At 47.4% G+C, this 13,835-nt stretch overlaps 1 protein-coding gene across 1 annotated transcript in view; it reads right to left on the reverse strand.

Moving 5' to 3' along the window:
- Positions 1 to 920: 920 nt before the first annotated feature.
- Positions 921 to 13,835, reverse strand: part of hlfa (HLF transcription factor, PAR bZIP family member a) — a 17,144-nt gene continuing 4,229 nt past the window's right edge. Inside the window, exons 3-4 of the mRNA XM_061224469.1 lie at positions 3,962 to 4,176; positions 921 to 2,883 (exon numbers count right to left, since the gene is read on the reverse strand). Coding sequence (XP_061080453.1) covers positions 2,668 to 2,883; positions 3,962 to 4,176 — 431 coding nt within the window. The 3' untranslated portion in view covers positions 921 to 2,667. The remainder of the gene's footprint in view (positions 2,884 to 3,961; positions 4,177 to 13,835) is intronic.

Genomic DNA, 13,835 nt, shown 5'->3' on the forward strand with positions numbered 1-13,835 from the left:
AGACGTAAAAAAAAAAAAGTGCGCGATTTAACTTCCGAGTAGGTTAGGGAGACGCAATCAACTTCGCCTTGAGTGTTTATCGTCGCGAAACGAGCAGAGGGGCAGAGGTGGGCAAGAGGTAGTGAAATGTTTTCTCCTCCGCATTTATAAAGCGCAAGATGTTACCTGAGGGCTACAAGGGTCCGCAAGAAAGAGGGGGGAATTCACGGGGGGCGACGTTTCATCGCCGGTGTCGCTTGGTCGACGAGCTTCGGTACGGCATCCCAACCAACACGAAGCGCTATCACAACGCTGCTGCAATGTTGTGGCCATGTTACAACACCGACAAAACATTTCAGTAACAATGCGAGGACAACTTGTGCGTTTGCTGGGATGAAGTGGGACCTGGTGGTTTCAAACGAACATCGGTGGGAGAAGACAGGAGACTGAAATAATGCCCTAAGGCCAAGCCTTCTGGAACTCTCCGTCTCTCCGCAGAGCGAAGATAATCTGCAAAGCTTATTCTAAACCTTTCAAGATACATACCTCATATCGGAGTAGGCGAATATATACTTGTACTTACATAGATTATCTTGGTTTTTATTATACCTTTTTAAAATACATGGTCAGTATTTGTATAGGAAAAATACTTTACAAAAACAACTTCTAGAATAGCTTCATATAAACATTAAATCTCTGTATATTCAATATACCTATGTACTGTATCTTTTGGTCTGTAGTAAACATTACTAAATCCATTGGGCTAACCACAGTATTGGACAACACCAGCCAACCTTTTACATCTAATACATTCATCACACTGCCATCTGAGAATGCAAACACTTTCGCTAGAAATAAAAAGTCTGTCTCATATACATATATATATATATATATATATATATATATATATATATATATATATATAAATATATATAAATAAATATGTATATATATAATATATATATATTATTTATACACTTGTTGAAATGCTATATAATCATGCTCAGGAAAAAAAATGGTGGCAGATTTACAGCTTCGCAAACGGACTGAAGCTTTAGATTTGTGTATTTAAACAGAAATCATGCGAAACATTTAAACTTCTTAATAATTATAACTCTCGCAATAAGAAACAATTGAGTATTACCAAACATAACAAAACCAAAAAAAAAAAAAAAAGGTTAAAAGCAACCCATAGACACTGCAGACATCACATAGATGTGACCGCAACAGGACACACAACTGCACCAGGTCTGATTGTGGATCACGCAAAAGTGCAGAGATTTAGGACAAGGGGTGGGGGACCCATACAGCCATTTTAAGATTCAGAGGGGGGGGGGGGGGCATCTTCCACCATGTTCACGTAACTGCCCTGGGTACAGGCGAGCAGGACCGGGGGGGGAGAGGAGTGGGGGTGGGCCCACATCCACAGGACAGTACCTGGGTGTATGGTTGTACAGTAGCATATGCTTGGAGAGGATTATTGCTTCAGTCAGTTCAGAAAAGAAACACTGGTTCTATCCCGGAGCAATCCGATAGGCTGGGGGCGGGGTTAGTTACAGCACTAAACTCAAGCGCATGGCGGGAGATTACTCCTGGGACAGTGGGGGGGGGGGGCGGGCGGGGCAGTGGGGGGGGGGGGCTTGTGTTATGTCACTGCACTTTATAACATGAACAGAGGGCCAGGACGAGCGATCACCAAAAACTAAAAAGCACAACATGAACAACAACATACATCAGAGGATCCGCTAAACAAAAAGATAATGCTTCATAGGCAGTCTGATTGGTGGTCGGTGGGTAAAGTAAAGACAAACAAATAAAAGATAATTTAAAAAAAAATGGAGGTTGCCGTTTTGAGAAGGGTGGCGTTTCCACGGCGATGAGAAGGGTAAACGAGTCCCTGCAGGTAAGGAGGGAACAGGTGAGGGTTGTGGGCGGGGACAGCAGCACTGAATGAAAGTGAGGAAGAGGTGGGGTGGGGGGGGTATTAACGGTTCTCAGTCAGGTCCTGACGGAGAGTATAAACGGACCCGGGAGGAGTTGGAGCAATATGGTTTTACCTTTGAGCGGAAAAACACATGGATGGGAAATAAAGAAGAAACGTACTTACAGAAGAAATGGACGTAAAGAACAAACGTATGTACAGAAGAAAGATACGTACAGAAGAAACGTACGTAAAGAACAAACGCACGTACAGAAGAAACGTACGTATGTACAGAAGAAATGCACGTAAAGAACAAACGTACGTACAGAAGAAATGCACGTAAAGAACAAACGTACGGACAGAAGAAATGCACGTAAAGAACAAACGTACGTACAGAAGAAATGCACGTAAAGAACAAACGTACGGACAGAAGAAATGCACGTAAAGAACAAACGTACGTACAGAAGAAATGCACGTAAAGAACAAACGTACAGGTGTAAATAAAGTGGAGGACCACGGCAGTGGGTCTGGAGGGCTCAGAAAATTGAGGGGCGGGACGCCCGCACATATGTATAAACATATATCACACATGTATAATACATTTATACATATATTTAGAAAGAGATATTGTCAATGAAGATGGGGCAGGGTGGACTGTCCTTCAGATGGAGCGAGAGGCGGGGGGTATGGGGGTGTTCACAGGGGCCCTTGTCGTGCCTCGTATTCGGAAAAGGCGGGGGGGGATGGGGATGGGGTTTTGGGGGTGTTCACAGGGGTCCGTGTCGTGCCTCGTATTTGGCCAGAACATTTTTGCAGCGCCCCAGCTCCTTGCGCAGGTCTGCCACCTCCAGACGGAGCGCCGTGTTCTCCTTCTCCAGGAACCCCGCCCGGATGGCGATCTGGTTCTCCTTCAGACGACGCGCGTCCCGAGAACGCTTCGCCGCCACGTTGTTCTTCCGGCGTCGCGCCCAGTACCTGTCGTCCTGCAGAGGAAAACACAAAAACAATCGTTTTCGACAAATGATAACGTAACAATTTTCATTTAAACGTCAAAGCAAATCGTGAAGACCCTACACCCCTGCCAGACCTCTTCGTTCGGCCGCCACAGGCCGCCTGGCGCCTCCCCTCTCCGCACTTCCACCTCACGCTCACGACTACTGTCTGTTCTGGCTCCACGGTGGTGGAACGAACTCCCCGTGGAGGTCAGAACAGCAGAATCTCTTGCCACTTTCGAGTGCAGACAGAAGACGCACCTCTTCAAGCAGCACCTCTCCCCGTCCCTACCTATAAACATTAACTGTTGTCTTTTACCTGTGTTTTTTGTTTGTGTATTAGGATGATACCTTTGATAGTTTTGTTTGGCTAGGTAAGCAGTTTATTTTTGCGTGTTGCAGTATATAGGTAGCAGTCAAAATTGTACTTCCCTCTAGGGTCTTTCAGCGCACTTATCCCTGGTTATGGGTAAGCACTTTGCACTTTGTTGTATGTCGCCCTGGATAAGAGCTTCTGCCAAATGGCATTAATATAATGTAATGTAATGTAATGTAATAACCATTAAATAACTAACTTGACAACTGCCATTTTAGCCGCGAGTTTAGTGATCTGGTGTGACCGATGCGTTCCCATGGTGATCCCAAATCAGCCCCGAGGAGCTGCCCAGTACTGACTCTTATTAAGATAAACAGAACACCCAATCCCTTAATCCTGATCTCAGACACACACAGCGGCGCCACCGGTGACCAATCACAGTGCTTAAGAGCCTGTTCGTCAGCCAATGGGAGAGGCAGTGTGACAGCAAAAGTCAAACGATGACGAGGTGAACAGATCTTTTTTTAATTGGTCAGGACGGTGCAGAGAGGACAGGTAGAATGGGGAGTGTGAGAGGGAGGGATGGGTTGTGTTGTGGTGTTGTGTGGTGTGGTGGTGTTGTGGTGTTTTGTGGTGGTGGTGGTGTTTTGTTATTGTGTTGTGGTGTTGTGTGGTGGCGTTGTGTTGTGTGGTGGTGTTGTGTTGTGGCGTTTTGTGGCGTTGTGTTGTGTTGTGTGTGACTGGTGTGCTCACCTTTAAGTCCTCGGGGATAAAGACTTTGCGGGCTTTCTTAATCATGGGCTGTGGCTTCAGCTCCTCGGCGGAGAACTTGCGCTTGCGTGGGTCGAACACCTCCTGGCCCGGGACACTGGACAGGGCCAGATCGGCCGGGTCCGGTTCGTACCCCACCGGGACCTGGATGGTCTCTGGGTCGATGGGGCTGGGGGTGTTGCGAGATGGGGGCAGCACTGAGAAGTGGGTGGGGGGGGGGTAGAGAAAAAGAGAATAGTTTCAGTATCCATTACATTACATTACATTAATGGCATTTGGCAGAAGCTCTTATCCAGAGCGACGTACAGTTGATTAGACTAAGCAGACAATCCTCCCCTGGAGCAATGCAGGGATAAGGGCCTTGCTCAAGGGCCCAACAGCTGTGCGGATGTTATTTTCGCTACACCAGGGATCGAACCACTGACCTTGCAGATCCCAGTCACGTACCTTTATCACTAAACTACAGGCTGCCTCACCGTCAAAGGTGAGGGCCCTTCTTCTGCATCTCTTTTTTCGCTGAAGAAGTCAACTTCCATTTCCATGGTTGCATTCCCAGCCTGATAGTGGCCAGTATTAAGTCTCTACAGCCTTAAAGGCGTATTCATTCTGATTCACCACTCCCCAAATTAATGTCGGCGCATTGTGAGCTTAGAATGTGATACGGCACAGGATTAAATCCATCTGATTTGACTGCACAGCGCTATCGGATGTTATGTAAAAGCTGGAGTGCATTTCATTCCACCACTAGGGGGCAGTCACGACACGGATATCGAGAGGCGCACTTCCACAAAGCAACTCCACAGAGCTGAGGCCATGCTATGCGGTCATAGCATTACGCGATAAAAGCTCAGGACGGCAGAAATGGGCGCGTTTACGCGTGCGCAAATAATCGCGAATAAGCCGGCTTTACCAAGAAAACCTGATCTTCTCGGACTAACGCGCTGCGTGACGGGTTTAAAGCGCGTTACGGCAGTGGGTGACAGGCAGCGGTCAGCTTCCTGGTTTTCCGCACTTTATACCAGATGAGGATTACTTTGGAATACGCGCCTCTGTGTGTGTGACACGGGCTTTGGATTTTTTTTCATTTCACTTGCTTGGTTCGGATAATGAGCAAAATTGTGAAGTCAGGTGGTGCAGCCCACGACTGAAGCAAATGCCTGCAGACACTGCAGCCCGCAGGACATGGAGGTGAGAAGCACTGACCAAGATTAAAGTTAACTTTATGTCTGAGTTCAATTTATTACATAACATTGAGCTTCTTTTTTGAAATCCAAAGCGACTTACAGTTGATTAGACACAGCAGGGGGAGCAATGTAGGGGTTAGGGGCCTTGCTCAAGGGCCCGACAGATCCCATCCCGGAGTTTGAACCATCAACCTTCCAGGTCCCAGTCATGTACCTTAACCATTAGAGGCCACCTATGGCCTATGTCGAAAATGTCTTCATGCGCAATTATGAACTGAAATGATGAAATGATGAAAGTACATCATAAAGGAGAAATTTTAAAAAGTGTGAAAAATAAAAAGAATAAACAGATTATGAGGACAGTTTTGTTATTGTTGGGAGATCCACTGTAGCCGTGAACTGATCAGTCTGGGGTCTCAAACGGCGACGGACCCCACACAACTGTCCGTTTCCCACACCACACACAAGCAAACCAGGTCCCTTAATTTACCTTAACGTACCACATGTTCCCATTACATTACATTATTGGCATTTGACAGACGCTCTTATCCAGAGCGACGTACAGTTGATGACACTAAGCAGGAGACAATCCTCCCCCTGGAGCAATGCAGGGTTAAGGGCCTTGCTGAAGGGCCCAACGGTTGTGCGGATCTTATTGTGGCTACACCTGGATTAGAACCACCGACCTTGCGTGTCCCAGTCATTTACCTTAACCACTACACTACAGGTTTCCTTTTTAAAATAGTACAAAATTTAAATGAAAAGTATTGGTAAGGTTTCAGAGGTAAATTAATGTATAATTCATAAGAACAATATACAATTAATGTCATTTTAAGGGATCTGTATGTCATAGAGGAATTCTGCGAAACCGGGTCTTACTGCAATATGTTTGATGCGTTTCTGAAGATGCTATCTTCCGCAAAACGTCGATAACGTTCACAAGGCCAGATGTGGGGAAAGGATCGCGCCGGCTCTACACGGGAGGCCTGAAATCAACGAGGCGCTACACAACTCGGGACGACGAACACGGACGCCGCGTCGCAAGGTTTGCCGAGCCGACGTTCCCACGGAGTCCCTCGACGTCTCGGTTTGGTCACCGTGTTCCACCCTCTTTCAGTCCCAAACGCTCCATAATCTCCTCCCGACCCCTCCCTCCCCCCCTCTGAATACAGACGGGGGTTTCACGATGTCCGCGCTAAACCGCGCGTGTGCTCTAGCCCGCTGCCACCCGGGCAGATTACGGCCGTCCAATCAGCTCAGCCCCAGAGCAGGCCAGGCAGAACACAAAGGCACGGCGAGGAAAGCGTGTTTGTACAGGACATTTTTTTACATTACATCACGTGGCATTTGGCAGACGCTCTCATCCAGAGCGACGTACAACAAAGTGCAGATCAAACACAAGAACACGTGCAAAAGCGGACCTGAGAGGACAGTACGGTTTCGAGTCCTGGTGTAAACGTACAGAAATTCAGAACCCTTGAAGAGTACAATCAACATTTCGTACACAACGTTAGGCTAGAGCAGGGGTCGGCAACCCTGGTCCTGGAGAGCCGCAGGGTGTGCTGGCGTTCGCCTCCACCTTAAAATAAGCAACCGATTCAGACCCAAGAAACCAGGTGAGGTGAGTTAACTGTGTAATCAACGGCTTTCATTGATCAATTAATGCCAAGCAACAACGAAAGCCAGCACACCCTGCGGCTCTCCAGGACCAGGGTTGCCGACCCCTGGGCTAGAGTTTGGGCTGCCAGTTTCACTTTTTTGGTTACATTTTTTTTATTTCATTTAATGTAGCTTTTTCTTAAGGGCATACTGGCAAATGAAAATGCAGTTCGAAGGCTGCTTTTGAGATTTCGTTTTTTTTTTATGTAAATAAATAAACCGAAAAGCAGTCACCAGAATTTCAAGTGCAATTTCCTGTTACAAAGATTCTCTGGACTGCTCTCCAGGTTGACTTGCTTTCCTGCCATCACACTCTGTTTGCACATACAACACGGGGACTATTTCCTGCCACTTTAATTCAGTATGCCTATTCTGAGAGACAGAAAGCAGCTTGTGAACTAAAATTACGTACCAACCACAAGCAGGGCCCAAGGTGTTCAAACCCCCTAATAATACACTGCTCTGCCCTGAAATAGACTGTTCAAACATCTTAACGTGGCCATTTTTACCTGCAGATTACCTTAAATACAGATGCCGTCCAAACATGGCCTTAGCAACGCGTTTCAAAGCCCACTCAAAACTTTCACCTTTCACCTCCCGCCCGTACCCCGCCGCTCAACCAACCACGTCGGCCTAACGGTGAGCCAGACAAAATGGCCGCCTGTTTGAGCTGGTTTCAGGTCTTTCCCCACTCGCAGAGCACACAGAGAAGGGAGCGCTGGAATTATGGAATCTGTAAAATGTGCGAGTCTCTGCGGCGAGCCACGTGTCATCGCTGGCGGCGCACGCACAGGTGTCCAGGCGGCCATCGATGGGCCGAGAACCAGCCTTGACTGTGGGGTGCTGACGAGGGACAGTACACGACCCACAAAGGTCGGCGGTTCAAGCGCCAGTGTAGCCCCAGTGTAGCCACGATGAGACCTGCACAGCGGATGGGCCCTTAACCCTGCATTGCTTCAGGGGAGGATTGTGCTCTGCTTAGTCTGATCAACTGTAAACCCACTCTGTTAAGCACACTCCCTCCCTCTCTCAGAACAACAAATCCTGAATTGATCCTTCTGTTCCAAGAAAGGGGGGGAAAAAAAGAAAAATGTTTGTTCAAAGCCAGCTTTGTGTTTCAAACACAAATTTCACATGTATAACTGCGGGAAGCTTTCCTGTGATCAAGAAGGCTGGTAATGCAATCTTAAAAAAAAAAATATATATATATATATATATATATATATATCATTTTAATAAAAAAGTTTGGGCAACTTAAATAATAATAATTCCAGAAGAGATAGTCCCCGCACTGAAGGAGGGTAAAGGTGTGTGAAATCAGGGCTGAAAGCGAGGCAAGTCTGTGTGGGGAGAGCGAGTGGGGCAGGAGGCAGCATTATCGACCTCAGCCCAGGGGCAGGGCCAGGGGCAGGGGCAGGGCCAGGGCCAGGGCCAGCAGACAGGATTAGGGATGTAAACACAACAAGGAAAACGCTCCAGCGGAGGCTAGATTGTTCCAGAACGGTGAACACAGCACAGACACCCCCGCCCTCTCCCTTCCTCCTTCTGCCCACTGAGGAATGCAGCCCCCCCCCCGCCCGCCCAACCCCCGCCCCCCCGGCCCCGAGCTCCTCGGGACGCCTGAAGACCAGAGGTCAGGGGTCACGGGGCCTGACCGTGCGCCGCGGGACGGGGCCCCTCACTCTGGCTCCTGCGCCGCGCTGGAGAAACCGCGAAAAAATAAAACCCCGCTCACAGAGTCAGAGCGAAACCCCCTCTTCTCCGTACGGACTCCACGGCCGTCGAGAGCCGGGCGACGTTAGCAGGGACGCGCCGGCGTCGACCGATAACAGCCTAGCTCATCGGCTGACTCTACAGGAAGAGACGTCAGGACAAACTCGCTCCAGTGAGGCGGTAATGTAAAGGGAAAAGTGGGAAATGCTTTTAATGTTTATTTTTATTTCTACCAGCCAAACTCCCAAAGCAAGAGCTGTACAGAGCTGCTCAGTAGCTTTCGTGAAGTTTTCCCACATTAATAATCGCCACAGTAATAAATAAAGAAAGCGGAGATGTTTTATTATACCGGATGACACGAGTTCCAGTTTTCCATCGCAAAGTGACACCTGCGCTCGTGAACTTCTTCCACGAACGCAGAGACATTCACGCAAACCAATCAGCTCAATGTTGGCTCTGGCCAACGCAGCCAGACAAATATCGGATATTAATAATAATAATAATATAATTAATATTAATATCGGCCCAGGAAGCCAGGCAGGCCTGAGAGGGCTTTTTGCGGCCCGCATGAAGGTAAAACGTAAAAGGTCGAGGACCTAAAACTTGAAGGAGTGAAAGAGCACTGAAACTCAACACAACGGCCAGAACAGGCCATTCAGCCCAGCAATGCTCACCCTTCCCTATCCCTACACTGCACCTAATGCTTAGTTTACCTAAAAGCGTAGCATCTAGCACCGTATCAGGCCTGGTCTTGAAAACCCCCCAGAACCTCACCTACTGAAGCATCTTTCTGGTGGAAGACGTCCCGTAAGCACCTATCGACACGCGAGTCTGTTTTAAAAGGTAAATGGTAAATGGCTGGCATTTATATAGCGCCATTCACCCATTCACAAACCAACGGTGATTGGCTGCCATGCAAGGCACCAACCAGCTCGTCAGGAGCATTTGGGGGTTAGATGTCTTGCTCAGGGACACTTCGACACAGCCCGGGGGGGGGATCGAACCGGCAACCCTCCGACCGCCAGACGACTGCTCTTACTGCCTGAGCCAATGTAGCCCCAATACCAGCCCATTTAAAGTCAATGAACAACGGTCAGCACTGTGTCCTTACTATTCTAGTCAGTCAAAGCCCCGGTGGAGATAACCCAGGCCATGTTGTTAACCATACGCAATATACAGCACAGGAGACAAAATACTTGATGAAATATTTGTTATTGTACTGGTATCACACAAATAAAGACTGGTAACCGATTGCCGCGTTACACAGTGATAAACACACTGATTTCAGCTTCTGTTTCTATAACCTACCGATGAATCTGTAATTCTGGGGGAACTGTCCGTGCCGATACGTCCGAACTTAGCGCCCAGGGCCTCTTTTCACGTCGGTATATTGGCGCCGAGGGCGTGTTCCTAAACGTCGATGTACGGACGAGTCGGGAACGGGACCACGTCTGATCCGGGGCCAACGGAGGCGGGGCTACAGACCCGCCCCCCGGCTCCTCGTCAGCGGTATCCACGGAAACGAGAAGGGCCCGTCCGGGGAGAGACGGCGCCGTGTCGACCCCGGACTGCCTGCCCGCCCCCGACCCTCGCAAACGCAGACGCATTTCACAAAATGGCGGCAGCCAAGAGGTCCAGTCACTTCCGCTTTTCCGTGTTAAAACATTGTCTCGAGACCATCGTACCAATACCTTCCTATCACTGAAAAGGGCTCACGGAGATGTTCACTCACACTCTGCCAGTGCTTACAGGGTTTGAAAATATACAGTTGACGGCCCGAGACTCTGTACCGAAACGTTGTACGACTGTACAACAATTCAACCTCGTCGGTGGAAAATTGGTTCCAACTGCCACAGCCAATTTGCGTTTCAACAGAGGGATAAACAGCGTTGTGGTTTGAAGGCTTTAGTTGCTGCTGTTCCTCTCTTGACCGTTAGAAGTCCGAAATGACCCATTGTATCTTCAACCTCTCTCTATTTACAGCGGAAATGGCGTGTTACTATTGTGCCTGTGCCAAACCGGCCTGCTGGCACTCGAGACTCCGCTATTTACGCTGATTATCGATCTGTAACCACGACGACACGACGCTCCGCTGAATCAGGAGGGGGGTTGAAACAATTTGGGGAAATGCCAGGTGTTTAAACCGCGGGAATCTGCGGCCGTGTCTGCGGCATTCTCACACGAACACAAGGAGCTGCACAGCACAGGTTCTGGTTCTGATCGTGGGCAACATTCACAGGGAGATCATGCATACAGCAGGACACGAAAAGAAGAAGAAAAAATGTGTAAAAAAATAAAAATAGGGTGTCTCGGTGGCGCAGCCTGTAGAGCACTGACCACATGCTCATTGTGAGCCGCGACGTCGGCGGTTTGAATCCGACCGTTCTTCCTGTCTCTCTATACTATATACTGTCTAATAAAGCTGAAAAAGGCCTAAAAAATATCTTTAAAAAAAATAAATAAAAAATAAAAACACTTCTCCAATTTTGTTTCACAGGAACAACCTTGGCAATGCTTCCAAAGCCACACACTCGCTGTGTTGACTTTCAGATATTAAATGGAAGTGATTATGTTAATTACTTGTATGCATTTTAATCCCTTGTTATTAGGCGTATAATTATTCACAGCAGTGACTAATCAGTATCCAAGTTTTCGGTTTTAATGAGCTAGATTCAGGTTTTTTACGCGGTCAGGGAGATATCGAAGAATCTTGGCTGCCGGACTATACAGTGTGAGCGTATGCTCCCGTCAACCACGGCTTCCGCAGTGCATTCTGGGTAGAACATGGGTTTTGCAATACAAGTTAACGGTTTTCTTCCCCCTTTTACGCGACGATAAAAAATATGTAAAATTGAAGCAGGCAGAGGTTGCGAGTTTGTGGGTATTAAAAGGCAGCCCAGTCTTCAGATGTCATTAATATTGATCTTCTGACTATATTAAGACTGAATTAATGTAGCAGGTCTCTGATCAGACTTCACCTGAAATCACACATCCAAGTGGTTATGTGTGTTGAAAGCCCTTTTTTATTTTTATTTGCGGGAAACACACGGGCAGGTGGATCAAAGCGTGCGTCTACCCAGCATGCACTTTTCCACTGCTGTCCCGCTGCGAGGATCTGAAGCTAGAGGTAGCAAGCTCTTCCACACCGAACCCAACACGCACGCTGGCAATCGTGCTATCAAAGCTTTCAAAACAAGGACCCACTCAAAGGTACGACCAAGTGATGCAAATGATAAATCTCCACAAAATCACTTTGACAAGAGGAAGCACACACACCTCCAGACTGCGGTATAGAAAGGTGTTACTTGACTTGCGATAGCAGATACTATTTTTCTGCTGCTTGGTGCTTTGCTCTGGTTTTAATTTAATCTGTCCCATCATAAAGAAACTCACTGTTTGGCATCAGCATCTTGCAGCATAGCTTCATTTACATTCACAACCCATCACATCCTAAAACGCTGGCAGGCCACGTCGTAGATCTGCTGTAGGTTACTATTGTGTTGTCTGCTGTCGTCGTTTTTTTTTTTTTTTTTTTTGCGGGTGTGTGTACAGGCAGGATCGGACACTGAAGCTCAACTCCGCGTGCACATTACAGCAGAACGGCGCCTGCAACGTGACCGTTAGCGCGGAACACGCTTGCTTGGGAACGCGCGGCTAATCCGGCGGGCTCTGATCGCACGCCCGCAAGCGCGCGACGCCCGCGTCTGTCTTGTCACATGGACCAGCACGCTGCACAGCTTTCCGTGTTTTCACGTGAGAGGCAATGTGCGCGCCTGCGGACAGCGACGTTGACACAAAACCCAAACAAAGAACTTGAGCCCGCAAGTTAACAACACTATGGAAAGTCTCTAACACGCCTGGGCGAAAAGCCTCCCTGTGCGCGTACCGATTGCAACCTGTCAAAGCACAACAGTGAACGTAAATCGGACATTTGCAGCGGTTTAAATGGGCGATCTCGGTTATGATCTTATCCAGCTGACCAGGCTCCGATGCTGCGTTTTGTTCTCGCACACGAATATGAAATTTTACAGTTTGGCACCTGTAATTTATCCGTGGAGAGCAAAAAGGAGAAATGGAAAACTGAATTTTCTTCCAATACCATTCACTACCTACTACTATTTTTGCGGGATTGCGTAAAGCAATATATACTTTTAAATATCCTGCCTTTGCCTAACCTTCGCTTTTACCCAATGGCCATTAAGTCTACGTCAAAACAGTGGTCTCATCGTTGCTGCTGCAGAATTCCAAAATGCGAAAGGGTCCTTAACTGACATTAGAATGACTGTATAAGTACAAGCATTGAAAGGGACGAAAGGCATTTTTCAACTAAAATACGCATGGTGGATATGACCAATAAATACACAAGTTGCATGCGTTTATCGCGCCAGAGTGTCCTTAAATGTAAGAAATATAGAGATGTATATCATTATGGAAATACCCCAAAGCAATTCTGGCAGCATTTATAGCCAGCACTTATATGACATTTTGTTCTGGAGTACAGTGATAGTACAGTGCTCCCAGGATAGTACACTAAAATAATAATAATAATAATAATAATAATAATAATAATAATAATTTGTTATTAGCTGACGCCTTCATCAAAGGCAACTTACAGTTGATTAGACTAAGCAGGGCCTTGCTGAAGGGCCTAACAACTGTGAGGATCTTATCGCGGCTACACCAGGGGCTTGAACCAGCAACCTTCCGGGGGGCCAGTCACGCACTTAACCACCAAGTTCACAATCCGGTATGGGGTAAGCTTTAGCATGGGCAGAACACACCGCAATTGTTCATTCTCAGGTTAAAATACACCAGCAGGTGAATGGTCCACAAAGCTTATTTCACCAGCAAAGTATTCTGTGTTCCACACTGCAGTTTTAACAACAACAAGGCTTTTTAATCTACTTTCGTTTGGTTCGAAGGATGATTTCTAAAACGGAGTCGTATTGGCTAGCCTGCTGGAAGGCCAACGCTGTCTTGCTGACCGGCAGAATTATCCTTTGAACCTCATAAAGTGTGTGTGTGTGCGAACACAGTGTTCTGGAACTGGTAATCCCACCGTCAATGATTACAAATGGCCCGTTTACAGTACAGTGTACAGTACAACACAGTGCAGAGGGTATAGCATTTAGACAATGTTTGATGGAGATATGCATGGAGGTGTGCAGGTTAATATCAGACGTCTTTCTTCATTGTTATGCAGGGATGGTACAGAAGTGCAACAAAGACAAATGCAATGCTGTTCACTCCATAGCGTTGCAGGGATTCATGGCTACATTTTGACAGGCTAAGTTTCTAAA

This window comes from Conger conger, chromosome 16, assembly GCF_963514075.1.
Source record: "Conger conger chromosome 16, fConCon1.1, whole genome shotgun sequence".
NCBI classification, from domain to species: Eukaryota; Metazoa; Chordata; class Actinopteri; order Anguilliformes; family Congridae; genus Conger; species Conger conger.